The sequence below is a fragment of the Oncorhynchus mykiss genome, chromosome 18, assembly GCF_057628025.1.
Source record: "Oncorhynchus mykiss isolate SJ-2025 chromosome 18, ASM5762802v1, whole genome shotgun sequence".
NCBI lineage: Eukaryota > Metazoa > Chordata > Actinopteri > Salmoniformes > Salmonidae > Oncorhynchus > Oncorhynchus mykiss.
This window is the reverse complement of record NC_143039.1, coordinates 53,827,400-53,841,258: the sequence shown is the minus strand read 5'-3', so window position 1 is coordinate 53,841,258 and position 13,859 is coordinate 53,827,400. Positions and strand designations below refer to the sequence as shown.

At 43.4% G+C, this 13,859-nt stretch overlaps 1 protein-coding gene across 5 annotated transcripts in view; it reads left to right on the top strand.

The window, feature by feature from the left end:
• The first annotated feature begins 62 nt into the window (after positions 1-62).
• Positions 63-13,859, top strand: part of LOC110496375 (RNA polymerase II subunit A C-terminal domain phosphatase) — a 119,956-nt gene continuing 106,159 nt past the window's right edge. The window contains exons 1-8 of one of the 5 annotated variants that reach the window (XM_036952936.2): positions 63-218; positions 316-646; positions 5,096-5,179; positions 5,342-5,435; positions 5,611-5,739; positions 5,907-6,057; positions 9,112-9,202; positions 9,972-10,138. In XM_036952936.2, the coding sequence (XP_036808831.2) occupies positions 345-646; positions 5,096-5,179; positions 5,342-5,435; positions 5,611-5,739; positions 5,907-6,057; positions 9,112-9,202; positions 9,972-10,138 (1,018 nt within the window). In that variant the 5' untranslated portion in view covers positions 63-218; positions 316-344. Of the gene's footprint in view, positions 647-5,095; positions 5,180-5,341; positions 5,436-5,610; positions 5,740-5,906; positions 6,058-9,111; positions 9,203-9,971; positions 10,139-13,859 lie in introns of all 5 variants that reach the window. The other 4 variants (XM_090208787.1, XM_036952938.2, XM_036952937.2 and 1 more) reach the window with 4 other exon arrangements.

Genomic DNA, 13,859 nt, shown 5'->3' with positions numbered 1-13,859 from the left:
ACACAAATGGAAGCTAGCTGTTCCTTCCATTGATCAAAGTATTTAAATTGACGTGGAACTGTGGAAAGTAGAAAGGACCTCTGTCATCAGAGCCACCGGAAGCTCTCTGACTGTCGTCGCCGCTTCAGTCTTGTGTTTCCTGTTTACGGGCGGGAAGAGCGAAAGAAGCTAAACTATTGGGTCTGTGTTCTTGCATCGTTGTGTTTCAAACATCAGCGGTACGTTGGTTTTTGTTTCTTAGCTCAGTTTCAATAATTTATGATAAACCGAATTCCCCGCGACTCTGATATATATCTTTGCTTGACCTGTGCCTAGAGTTTAAAGGGATTTGAAGCGCGAAACTGATGGAGGAGCCCGCAGATTCCGGCGGTGGCGGGGCAGCACAGGGCCCCATGGCGCAAGTGGCGGAGATCCGCTGCCCAATAGCAGCGCGTCCTATGCGGCTGCTGGAATGGAAAGTCAAACCCGGTTCCCTCGTCAATGTGGACTCGGTATTGGCGTTATGTGCTCCCATCCCACCGGAGAAAGAGTCCGGGTCCCATCCGCCAGAACAGCCCAATCGGCTGTCAGAGAAGAAGCTGAAATCGGACCGAGCTGGAGTGGTGAAAGAGCTATGCTGTCAACTTGGACAAGTCATATCGCCTGGGTGAGTCTGCAAGCTAACTAACGTTAGCTATATAGACTGTCAGCCATTTTTTATAGTGTGCTGTGTATACTATGTTCGTTAGCTAATGTTGTTACTTATAGACCAAATTCGAAGTAGCATAGCTAATTAGCCTAGCTAATAAATGGTAACGCTAGCTAGCTATGCTAACCCAGTGCGTGTGCTGGAGCGCCGATCTCTACAACAGCTGGATGGATCATGTACATTAACGAGTTCGTTTTGCAGGGCCCGGTGCCCTGGTGGGCCGAGTTTGTTTATTTTAGACCATTCCATTGGTCCGTATGTGAAATCTCCACCACAAGGGGCACCGGGCCATGCAAAACGAACTGGCCCAATATTGTAGTACTACGCACATGACATCATCCACATGGTATCGAGTCGTCAAGTTTGCACGCTCGAGCACTTGGGGAAGAAGAACTGCGAATACTTTGTTCTGCTTGAGCCTCAAACATTTTAGTGTTATGAATTTGTGTAACAAATAGAAAATGACTCACGTAAAAGTCACCCAGTAAAATACTGCTTGGGTAAAAGTTTGGTTTTAAATATACTTAAGTATCTAACGTAAAAGTATAAATAATTTCAAATTCCTTATGTTAAGCTAGCATGTGAGTGTGGTGCAAAGAGTTTAATGATAGTGTTTCTGTTATTTACCCACCAGTGTTGTGATTGGCTGGGATGTTCGCCTATTAAATACTCCTGATGGAGCAGCATCTTGTCAAACTGGGAAAGCTGTTCTGACTTTGGCTGTGTTATCTAGTGGAAATTTCGGTCATTTCTTGGTTGCTAACATTGTACACTGTTAGCTCAATTACAGTTTGTAAAACAAATAAGCACTGAATAGTGTCAGGAATCGTTGTACCATCTATGATTCAACAGGTTTTGGTCCACTAGCTTCAAACAGCTGTAAAAACTATACTTTTTTGTTTAGATGGTACAATGATCAAATTGACCGGAACGGTGCAGATTTTCCCAACCAGGACATTAGTGATTTCCTTAGATAACACAGCCACAAAGTTGTAAACGTTTTCCCAGTTTGTCGAATATCACAACACTTGTGGCTAAGTAATACTGTGAAACACAATAAATCCACTATTAGTGCCATATTTTATGGCATATAATAATATAATAAAAAAAATCCTGTGTAGCACCTTTAACTTTTTTTAGGGGGCAGTATCAACCTAGACTAAATTGCACTTTTAAACTGGACTAACAGAAATTGCATTTCTTAGATATGGTTTCAAATAGTCTCGGATTTGCCCTAGTCTAGATTTAAAGTCTGATTTCTAGAAGGACAATTAGTTCATCTAGATTTAAGTGCAGGCTGTATTTAAACATGTCCTGAGGAAGGTTTAACGTCAGATTAATGGATGTTGGCCCCCAGGTTGACCTTGGCAATGGAGGAGAATGATTTACCTGGACTATTTCAATGACGATCAAAGAGTGCTACCAAGGCCAGACCGAAGGGCGGTTATAGACAGGATCAACACACTGAATGATTTAGATAAAATCAATTTCGGTGACCGTTTCCGTATATACAAAGCAAATGCAGCTTTGTTTGTTTGCTTGAGCCAAGACTTTCATCTGACTCTCTTAGGGGAAAGCCCTTCCCTACAAGTACTGGTCAACTTGAGGTTTTTGGAATCTGGAACCTTCCATTGTGAAACAGGAGATTTGTATGGTGTAAGTGAACTGACTGTATGCAACATAGTCCAGAGTTTGCAATGCTATATGTGAATTGAAAGACCATTACATCAAGTTCCCTGATGCTGCTGCCCAAGCCAACTATCAGGTAGAGTTCTATGAATATGGGAACTTCCCTGGAGTCATTGGCTGTATAGGTGAATGTCATATTCCCATCAAGTGTCCCTCTACAGCAGATGCTGTGGAGTACAGGAATCGTAAAAACTGGTTCTCAATAAATGTACATGGTGTTTGCAGTTCTCCAACATTGTTGCACATTGAACTCATGACTCAAGGATTTTCCAAAACGCCTCATTGTATGCTCAGCTTGAAAGAGGACAACCTAGTGGAATCATACTTGGCGACAGTGGGTATGCACAGATCAACTTCTTGGTCACCCACTATCGTCATGCAATAGGACCTGAGCAACAACGGTATAACCAAGCTAATATCTGCACCAGAGGTGTTTGGTGTATGGAAGAGTCATTTCCAGTCTCAGAAACACATTACACGTTCAACCAAGAAGATGCTGCATTCACAATGAACTCAAACAGCATGGTTTTTAATTCACAAATGGAAATATCAGGACCCCAAACTGGTGCTGGTTTGAGAAGAACATTGCTACTGCTGCTGCTTCCTGTTTCTCTCCTCCTTCATAGCCAACTCAACATGAGGGATTTGCATCTTCATATCATGGTCTTCTTTTAAATACATTTAGGTTGCGCTCATGAAATTCCTAGGCCAGTTTCTCATGCATGCTCAGCTTTTGTCCTCCGGCCCGGTTAGTGACAATCTGCCCTTCTGGCTGCTGCAGATGAGCCAGATGTAGCGGGCTGAACTTCATCCCGTCTTATCCCCTCCAAGCTATGGTGTTCATCTGCCTCAAGAAAATGATTACATTGCTGCATTAGAGAACATCATTTATTAAAGAGTTGAGTTTGTTACATTTTTATTATGGGAGTGCAAGAGATGACTGACATTACATATTCCCTACAGTGCCGGGATGGCACATGTTGAATGAATGTGTCTTACAAAATGAGGATTGGAACAGTCCCCCATCTGTCCAAATGGTCATCATCGGGGATACCTTCCAGGGGTTGCTGACTTACTGTGATCCCGGTCAACAAGTCCCCCAGCTCATCTGTCTTTGGTCTTCTTTTTTTTTAAATTGAACCTTTATTTAACGAGGCAAGTCAGTTAATTAAGAACAAATTATTATTTACAATGAACGGCCTACTGGCGAACAGTGGATTTTTACCTTGTCAGCTTGTCATTCGATCCAGCAACCTTTCAGTTACTGGCCCAACACTAACCACTAGGCTACCTACCTCCCCTGTCTTACCGGGGGCCCGCCACCAGTCTTGAAATGCTCCCTACGAGCAGCAGCATTTGTATTGTTTAAGTAGATTTTTGTTTTTCCATAGGACCTTAGGAAGACGAGATGTTCTAGAAATTATATGAATATATGTGTGATATTGTTTGTTACATTTCTGTCACACATGCATTCAGGCCCCACTGTGTTGTCTCAGATTTGTAAAAGTGGGCCAACAGTAAATACACTATCTTACCTGAAGTTGTTGTAGTGTACTTTTTAATTTGTGTTGAATTCATTACAAATGGTAGTCCAGGCATTATTTTTCTTGTTTTCTGTTGCTGTATCATGCTGTTTGTTCTCAATAATTGGGTAGTTTGCCACAATTCTTTTTTTTTTTCCAAAGTCATTGAAATTTCGACATTTTCTTTTACCTCGTCCATTGTTTAGGTGACGTGCTCCAATTCCACACAATGCTTATGTATTACTGTCCCATCCCTGGTTTTTGAAGCATCCTCAGGTCAGCACCATGTGCACATCGTTAATCTGATTTAAATTAAACTCTGTCCGGGAAACCGCCCATAAAAATCTGAGTTACTAAGCTGACATATGGAATTGTTTGAAGATGGTCATACCGGCCTCCCGAGTGAGGCAAGGCACTGCATCAATACAGACCCGGGTTCGATCCCAGGCTGTGTCGCTGCCGGCGACGACCGGGAGACCCATAAGACGGTGCAATATTGACCCAGTGTCGTTAAGGGAGGGTTTGGCCGGCCGGGATGTCCTTTTCCCATTGCGCTCTAGTGACTCCTTGTGGCTGGCCCGGGCTCATGCACGGTGACTTCGGTCACCAGCTGTACAGTGTTTCCTTCAACACATTGGTGTGGCTGGCATCCGGGTTAAGCGAGCAATGCAGCTTGGCAGGGTCGTGTTTCGGGGGGGATGCATGGCTCTCGACCATCGCCTCTCCCGAGTCCGTATGGGAGTTTCAGCGATGGGACAAGACTAACTACCTATGTGGATATCACAAAATTTGGGAGAAAAAGGGGCTAAAAAAATCTGGTCATATCATGGATCATTTAGCTATTTAATTTTGAATTGTAGGGCCCCTGTAGGTATCCCAAGGGAAAAAAATATAAAATATATGAATTTGGCCTGTATGACTACACCTATTTAACCCCTTTTCTTTGTTGGCACAAAACCTGTGACACTTGTGAGGGCTGTAGAGCAAAATGGAGAACACCATCATGTTGGTGAGCGTCATCTTTCCATAGTGGTGTATTAGTCAGTCGGCCAAACCGTTCGTACGCTGCGTACGTCTCCTGGTCTGACCGACAGCGCTGTAGCTCGGCCACTTTCCACGGGTGCGTCTATAAACTCTCAAGGATTTTAAGGGGGAAACTATTATGCTGCAATCTCAAGTGCATCTTCTCTTCCAGTGTTGTGGTTGTAAGAGTAGAAGAATGCAGCCATCCCATTGTGATGAAGGGCCTGTGTGCTGAATGTGGCCAGGACCTCACACAGTAAGTGTACACACGCACACAAACAAACACCAAGTTATTCCATGCTAGAATTTCAATTGGCATATTCAAAACATTTTAACAAATGGGCCTAACTCTTAGTTGTAGGTTACCTCTTATCCATTGAGTATGCGTTGCTAAGTGGATTCTCTCTTTCTCTCTCAGGATGCAGACCAATAATGGGAGGCAGCAGGCTCTCATCTCCACGGCAAATGTTTCCATGGTGCACAGTGTCCCTGAGTTGATGGTCAGCTCTGAGGTGAGGTTCGGGGTTGTCATGGCACTAGAAGATGTTTCCTCTGACGATAATGTGACCTTGTCCTCTGACCTCTGTCGTTGGAATGCAACTTTTCAATTTAATAGAGACAGTTTTGTTGACGTCGTGGGCCCCCTTTTTATGAATGCTGGGTCTGTGTGATTTGTCCCCCACACAGCAAGCAGAGCAGCTGGGCAGAGAGGACCAGCAGAGACTCCACAGGAACAAGAAGCTGGTTCTGATGGTTGATCTGGACCAGACCCTGATCCACACCACCGAGCATCACTGCCAGCTCATGTCCAACAAGGTTGAAATCCTTTTCTCTGGCCTATGAAAAATAGGTGGTTTGGTATTTCTATGTCCCAGGCTTTGCTGAGGGTTTGGTATTAAATAGTCTATAATAAACCACTGGTGGTTATGTAGCTAGAACAAAACATTGATGGTTCTGCCCATGCCTCTGCTTTTGTTCCACAGGGAATCTTCCATTTCCAGCTGGGGCGGGGGGAGCCCATGTTACACACGCGACTGCGTCCGCACTGCAAAGACTTCCTGGAGAAGATCGCCAAGCTCTACGAGCTGCACGTCTTCACCTTCGGAAGCCGCCTCTATGCACACACCATCGCAGGTAAGTACACACACAAACACTAGCAGGTATTTAACATTCTCTGACAATTAACGCCTACGTTGAATCACTATATAATTAGATGTACAGTAAGTAATGCAAAAAGTATCAAAAGTGCAAAAAAAAAACAGCCATCACGTAAATGCCAAAAGTGTGTGAGAGCACAGTCTAAATGGCAGATTAATTTAAACACAGAATCATCTAGGAGAGGGGGATACCTACTCAGTTGTACAACTGAGTGCGTTCAACTGAAATGTGTCTTCCGTATTTAACCAAACACCTTTGAATCAAATCCCCGAACTGACAAGGTAAAAATCTGTCCTTCTGCCCCTGAGCAAGGCAGTCAACCCACCGGGCCTACATCCTCTGTCAAATCACTACGTAAATATAGATCTAGACTTAATGCCTGAATGCTGTCTGTATTATAGGTGAGAATTGTTGTATTTTTTTATGTTTGTCTATACACTCCCCGGATTGAGAAGTTAGTCACCTAACAAGACCTAACAAGAGTTTGAAGTCGGAGTGGCCACTAGAGGGGAGCATTTACCTTCAGTTTGTGTGACAGGTTCAGTCGGTACTCAGATTCTCTGGGACTGTGTCACATATATATCGTCTATATAGTAGGGAGGTGCATCTTTCCGTTTCGAGACGATTTAAATATCTATCTAGATACAAGAACGGTTTGATTAGAAGAACGAATCAGTGCGACACGATTCGATGCACTAACATTTGTTGCATAAACGCATTAGTTTTCCATTCTAAATGAAAATCTGCTGATGGAGCTCATGAGCTGGGCTTCTGAGCTGGATCTGTCTGAGCTGACTTCTCTCTGTGTGTAAATCATTTATTTGGGTGTGTTCCAGCGGTAAGCCTAACAAGCTTTACTATTTTTATTTGACAACTTTTACTTCACTACGTTCCTAAAGAAAATAATGTACTTTTTACTCCATACATTTTCCCTGACACCCAAAAGTACTTGTTACATTTTGAATGGCTCGCTTTACAGGAAAATGATCAAATTTACGCACTTATCAAGAGAACATCCATGGTCATGTCTTCCCTACTACCTGGTCTGGCGGATTCACCAAACACAAATGCTTCGTTTGTAAATTATGTTGGTATGACCCTGGCTATACTTAAATTTAAAAAACAACATCGTGCCATCTGGTTTGCTTAATATAAGGAATTTGAAATGGTTTATACTTTTGATACTTAAGTATATTTACAACCAAATACTTTTACTCAAATAGTATTTTACTGGGTGATCTTTACTTTTTCTATTAGGGTATTTTTATTTTTACTCAAGTATGACTATTGGGTTACTTTTTCCACCACTGGCCAACCTGTAGGCGAAAATCAGCGAGGGAAAGTCGGACCCTGTGGTGTGGAAGTTTACGTGGGACAGATGTTTTGGTACTGCCCGTCCTCTCCCGTGATATTTCGTACCATGACCGTCTGCCTCCGCAGGTTGTTTTGGATACATCCCACCTGCTCCAGCCAGATCTCATCCAGCTCCTGCCCACAGTCCTGCAATGTTAAAATTACACCTCTACCGTCTTACTCATTTCCAATTTCCAATAAATGTGTGATTTCGTAAGATATTTACATGTTTGCAATAAAGTAGTTTTATTAAAACACTCCCGTGTAAACAAACTCATTTGAAGTAGCCCAGACAAAAAGTCACAAAAGTCACCAATCATATTAGCCATTATTTCATTACCTTTAGAAAACGACGACAGACTTTCCAGTGAGAACTGCAAGCTGATAATTGGTTTCATAATTCCTTTCATATCGGATAATTGTTTTTGCCGCCACTGTTTGGAGCAGGCGCGCGAGCCGGTTGTGTAACCACGCCCCAGTTAGAGGCGAGGAGAGGGACACAAGCGGCCAGAATGACAGAGGGATTCGTGTAATAAGTGGTTTTATAAAGATTCATAGCGTATTGAAAACGGTGGAACGACCGTTATGAAATAATTGGTTTTTCTGACCGCCCGCAGCATGGACCATTCAGACCATGCAGCACACTTCTCTGTCGGGTCCTGCGGGTAACTCTGGAGTCCCACAATAAAAACAGGGCTCTACTATAGTGGGTTTCCCAACAGCTCAGATCAATCTCACTTGACAGTAAATTATAATGCACCGTTTGAGCTTTTTATGAATCTAATTATCTGCATTTGGGTTACAGAGATGAACTTTGGCCCGTCAAAGTTTGGAGACGATCTTTCGCTATCAATTAGATGTTATTCTATCATGAATGCCTATGCTGAACGTTGGAAGTGAATGAATAATGAATGTAGTAATTAGTCTGTGGCGCATGGAGGTCACTGTGCATCTGTCTGTTTCTCCAGGTAGATGGGCTTGTTGTTGTTTTGCTTTAGTAGACGCCTGCCCACCTGTGTTCTCTCTTCTCTGTGGTTTAATAGCAACCAGGTAGCGAGGTGTTGGTTGTGCAGTGGGGATGTAGATGCTCCATCAAAGCCCGTCTTTGTTGCTCCTCCAGACACGCATTATTGTACAGCTTCTAAAGAGGAACTGATAAGACCCAGCCTGCATTTAGTTCTCATCTCAAAGCCTTGATGTTTTAATGAGCCCACTGAGTATACAGAGACCCTCCATCACACACACACACACACACACACACACACACACACCGATGCCAAGCAATTTCATTTGAGATTAAATTGAAGAACTTGTGTAGCAAAACAACATGAGATTTGGCTCTAAATGGACTCAAAAGCTTTGTTGTTGGAATGCTACTCAGTGTAGCTCCAGATGGCCGGGGAGTCATGGAAATTGGCTGTTTGGCAAAACGGCACCTTTTCTGAATACATCCTGCTTTTCCACGGAGCTCTTTTAAATAGGATGTTTAATGCAGTCGAGTCTGCTCTCTGCTGCGGCCCAGCGTGCAGAACCAAACCCCCTGCCACACTAACCAAGCTCTCTCTGTCTCTCTCTATTTATTTATTTATTTTTATATATATATATATATATATATATATATATGAATGAATGAGAGTCCATTTTAAAGATGCTCTTCTGGTGTGTCTAACTTTGCAGGCTTCCTGGACCCTGAGATGAAGCTGTTTTCCCACAGGATCCTGTCCAGAGACGAATGCATCGACCCCTTCTCCAAGACAGGGAACCTGAGGTCAGACCTGGCTCTCTGTCTGGCCACGCAGCACACTTTGACACACATACTAATAGCGATTTCAGCTAGGACATTTTAAGAAGACTCTTTCCAATATGAAAAGGACATAGCTGATATGTTATCTTTATAATTTTGACACTTTGGAGAAAAGGCATTCACTCAAGGAAGATCTGTGGAATTGGGAGAAACTGATTTCCGCTCAGCCACTACCGCTGAAGAATTCAACTGAGGGAATTAGTGTTGATTAAAACCTGGCAGCAGTCAAGTCATCTGAAGTGACTTGGTTGTCCCCACAGACAATACAGCGCTATAAAACTGAACCATCCAGCTCTAGCATGACTGTGCTATAGATGAGCAGAGGGAATAGCCCATCGCCATGCAGCATTTCTTCTAATCAGTGACTCCTGTTATAGGAAGCCTTTTAGAACACCATCCTCAAAGTCCTAATGGTAGAAACTGTGGTTGTATAGTTATGATGTTCAGATAATTATTGGTAAGAGAGAGCCAGAATTCACTTCTAACCTGGAGGGATAGTCCTTCACAAATAAGCAGCCTATTCCCTTAAAATTACTTTTGACCAGGGCCCATAGGTTATAGGCTACCATTTGGGATGTAGCCTAGGACTGGATAATGGTAGAGCGAGAGCCTAACATTTTGCTCTGTTACTGCCAGTTCAACTTAGATATAACTCTTTCTTTCTGTCTCTCTACACTCTCTCTTGTGCTCCCACTCTCTCATCTCTCGCACTCTCTTTATCTCTACCCCTCAGGAATCTGTTCCCATGTGGGGACTCGATGGTATGTATTATAGATGATCGGGAGGACGTGTGGAAGTTTGCTCCCAACCTGATCACTGTGAAGAAATACATCTACTTCAAGGGGACAGGAGACATCAACGCCCCGGCCGGGTCTAAAGAGGCTCAGCAGGGAAGGAAAGGTACGGTATACAGGGTCGGAAGACAATGAGCTTAACCGAACGGTGGACTTTTGTTGTGAACAGGTCAATAAATTATAAAGCACAGTGATCTATTGAAACAATCCTTATAAGGGCATTTAGTGCTTTGTCAGTGTAGTGTTTTTTTTTGTTGCGTGTTTGTAACAAACTTAAAAACCCTCTGGTGACCAAGTTCAGAGAGGAAGAGGAGGAAGTGGTTTGATGAGCACTTAAGGAATGTGAACTCATCCTGGTTCTCTGGCTGCAAATGGAGTTCTGGCCACAAGGTACCCCTCATCGCGTCTCACTGTTTTGATTTAATTTGCATCAACCGATGCACCATTTTCCTGTGTGGCAGGCTGCAGTGGGAGGGTGAATCTTTTAAGAACATGTTTGTGATACGTAACTGTTATGGTCCCAATAGATGGGGTGGTAGGAAGGTGAGGGAGTTTTAAGTTATGTCGTTGTGTTAAGTTATGATCCTCTCAGCACAGAGGCGAGAGGGAGAAGGCATGGAGGTGACAGGGGAACACTTAGCGATCTTTCTGTGAGAATGCTGTTAAACTCTACCTTTCTAGAACCATGAGAATAGCCAGGAAAATGATCATACCCAAAGGCCAGGGTTGAGCAGAATCCAAATAACAACTCTCTGAATTAATCAATCTGATCTGTTATAAAGAAGGAATTGGAGCGACCAAGCCTTAACACCTAATCATCAACACTGTATTCATACTCAAGCACCAAGCCTGGGTAGCCATAATGAGATGGGTTCATCTGAACCGTGATTATCATCTTAGTCTCAGGAGGGAGTAGGGAAGGCATTGGGTTCTTTTCTCACAGAGCTTCTCATAGAGGAGATCTGTATAGAGATTTTTTTGATTAGCAGTAAAGATAAACCGGACAAGCCACAAAGGACGGAGAGTGCTTCTCTGGGCTCCCTGGAGAATAACACACACACACACAGGCTGTTAGATCAATTAGGGAAGTGCTGCTGATTTCCGTCACATCACATGGACTAGGGTTTAAAATTTTCCTGGTATTTTACAAATCTTCCATCCCGAGAAGAATAAATCACTTTTCTCCTTTGATAACCCGTTATTTTCCGCCAAAACAGGAAGTGTCATTCTAAAGCATATAAATACACTATATATACAAAAGTATATGGACAGCCCTTCAAATTAGCAGATTCAGCTAGTTCAGCCACACTGTTGCGGACAGGTGCATAAGATTGATCACACTGCCATGCAATCTCCATAGGAAAACATTGGCAGTAGAATGGCCTTACTGAAGAACTCATTGACTTTCAATGTGGTACCATCATAGGATGCCACCTTTCCAACAAGTCAGTTTGTCAAATTTCTGCCCTGCAAGAGCTGTGCCGGTCAACTGTAAGTGTTGTTATTGTGAAGTGGCAACGTCTAGGAGCAACAACGGCTCAGCCGCAAAGTGGTAGGCCACACAAGCTCACAGAACGGTAGTGCTGAAGCGCGTAGAGCTTAAAAATCGTCTGTCCACACTCACGACCAAGTTCCAAACTTTCTCTGGAAGTAACGTCCGCACAATAACTGTCGGTCGGGAGCTTCATGAAATGGGTTTCCATGGCCAAGCAGCTGCACACAAGCCTAAAATCACCATGCGCAACGCCAAGTGTCAGCTGGAGTGGTGTAAAGCTCGCCGCCATTGGACTCTGGAAAAGTGTTCTCTGGAGTGATGAATCACGCTTCACCATCTGGCAGTCTGACGGATGAATCTGGGTTTGGTGGATGCCAGGAGAACGTTACCTGCCACAATGCATAGTGCCAACTGTAAAGTTTAGTGGTGGAGGAATAATGGTCTAGGGCTCTTTTTAATGGTTCGGTCTAGGCCCCTTAGTTCCAGTGAAGGGAAATCTTAACGCCACAGCATACAATGACATTAAAGACGATTCTGTGCTTCCAACTTTGTGGCAGCGGTTTGGGGATGGCCCTTTACTGTTTCAGCAAGACAATGCCCCCATGCACAAAGGGAGGTCCATACAGAAATGGTTTGCTGAGATCGGTGTGGAAGAACTTGACTGGCCTGCACAGCGCCCTGACCTCAACCCCATTGAACACCTTTTGGATGAATTGAATCTGACTGCAAGCCAGGCTTTATTGCCCAACATCAGTGCCTGACCTCACTGATGCTCTTGTGGCTGAATGGAAGCAAGTCCCTGTAGCAATGTTCTAAGATCTGGTGGAACGCCTTTCCAGAAGAGTGGAGGCTTTAGTCGAAGAAGTACTCCTGGCGCCCGTCGTCGTAGTCATCACACACCTCCATGATTTCGTTCAATGAGCTGAAATACTCCCAAGTTTTATAATGCTCTTTATAAGCAGCAAGACCTATGCACCGATTTGTCTTTTAAATCTTGCACCCAAAGACTTCTGATTATGGACTATTGATTATCGAAATGAACACAGGAATTCTTGATTCTGTTGATTTTATGGTACCTGGTCCCGCCCACGTTGATGACGACTGAACACACCCTTAGTTACCACCTCCCGCTGGTTCTACGGGGGGAAATAGAAGGGCGAGAACTCTTTCTCCGTGCTGCCCGCTAGGACGGCCACCTCCTGGTACATCGCTGATTCTCCTCTGGAGGACCTCGAGGGTCCTGGTTGAGAGGTGGGGGGTTCACTGACCGACTGGGTTGGCAGGGACCTCACCCATCCAGGAGCAGGGTTGGGCTCTATGGAAACAAAGCAGTTGAAAGAAAGTTTAGACATAGACATGACTTCCACTGGTTTATTGGGACGGATTACTTCAGAATCTCAGGATGAACCAAGTCACTCTTCAGGCTCCTTTTTTTCCCCCTTTCTCTCGTCACACCAACAAGTTTTGCATCAGCAGGAACCCCGATGCAGAGAGAGGAATTCGTTAAGTTGTTGTGGTATTTAACGCGTCGCTGAGGGCCTAAATGAGATGTTTCTTTTAAAAGGATTGTTTATCAAGGTTCACTAAATTAAAATAAATACAGAGCAATTAGCTGTGGAACGTCGACAAAGACAAGAACAAACTGTTTGGATATACTTGGTAAAACTTCCCGTGATTAATCTTTCACGGGCCATTGACTTTGTTTAGGACAACAGATAAAGTGCAATTAATTCTGCAGCAATAATATCTTGTTTTAATCTTCTTATTCCAACATAGATTTTTATATCAGTATAACCACAGCTTCAGCTGATGAAACAAACTCCTAAAATGTGGCACTTTCCAATGGCACCTTCCAGTCTTACGACTGACAGAATGCAGCTCTGCGTAGCGAGGGTTAAATGATTCATACAAAGCCAAATTAGATCACAGTGAACTACTGTCAGCCACAAAACTCCTCTTCAGGATGCAGCATCACACTAAAACTTTAATCGGTTTCGTTCACGAGAATGTTCTTGAACCTCAAAACAGGACACATTGTGACTGTCGGTGAATAAGAGGAAAACTTTACAAACTCTTCCAAAAAATGTTTAGACACTGAACAAAATTTATGAATGCAATTTCCAACAATTTCAAATATTTTACTGACTTAGTTCATATAAGGACCCAGTCAAATTAAATAAATACATTCCCTAACCCTAATCTATTAATTTCACATGGCTAGGAACACAGACCAGATGTTGGTCACTGATACCTTTTCAAATACAATTTAAAAAGTAGGGGCGTGGATCAGAAGCAGTCAGTATCTTGTGTGACCACCATTTGCCTCATGCAG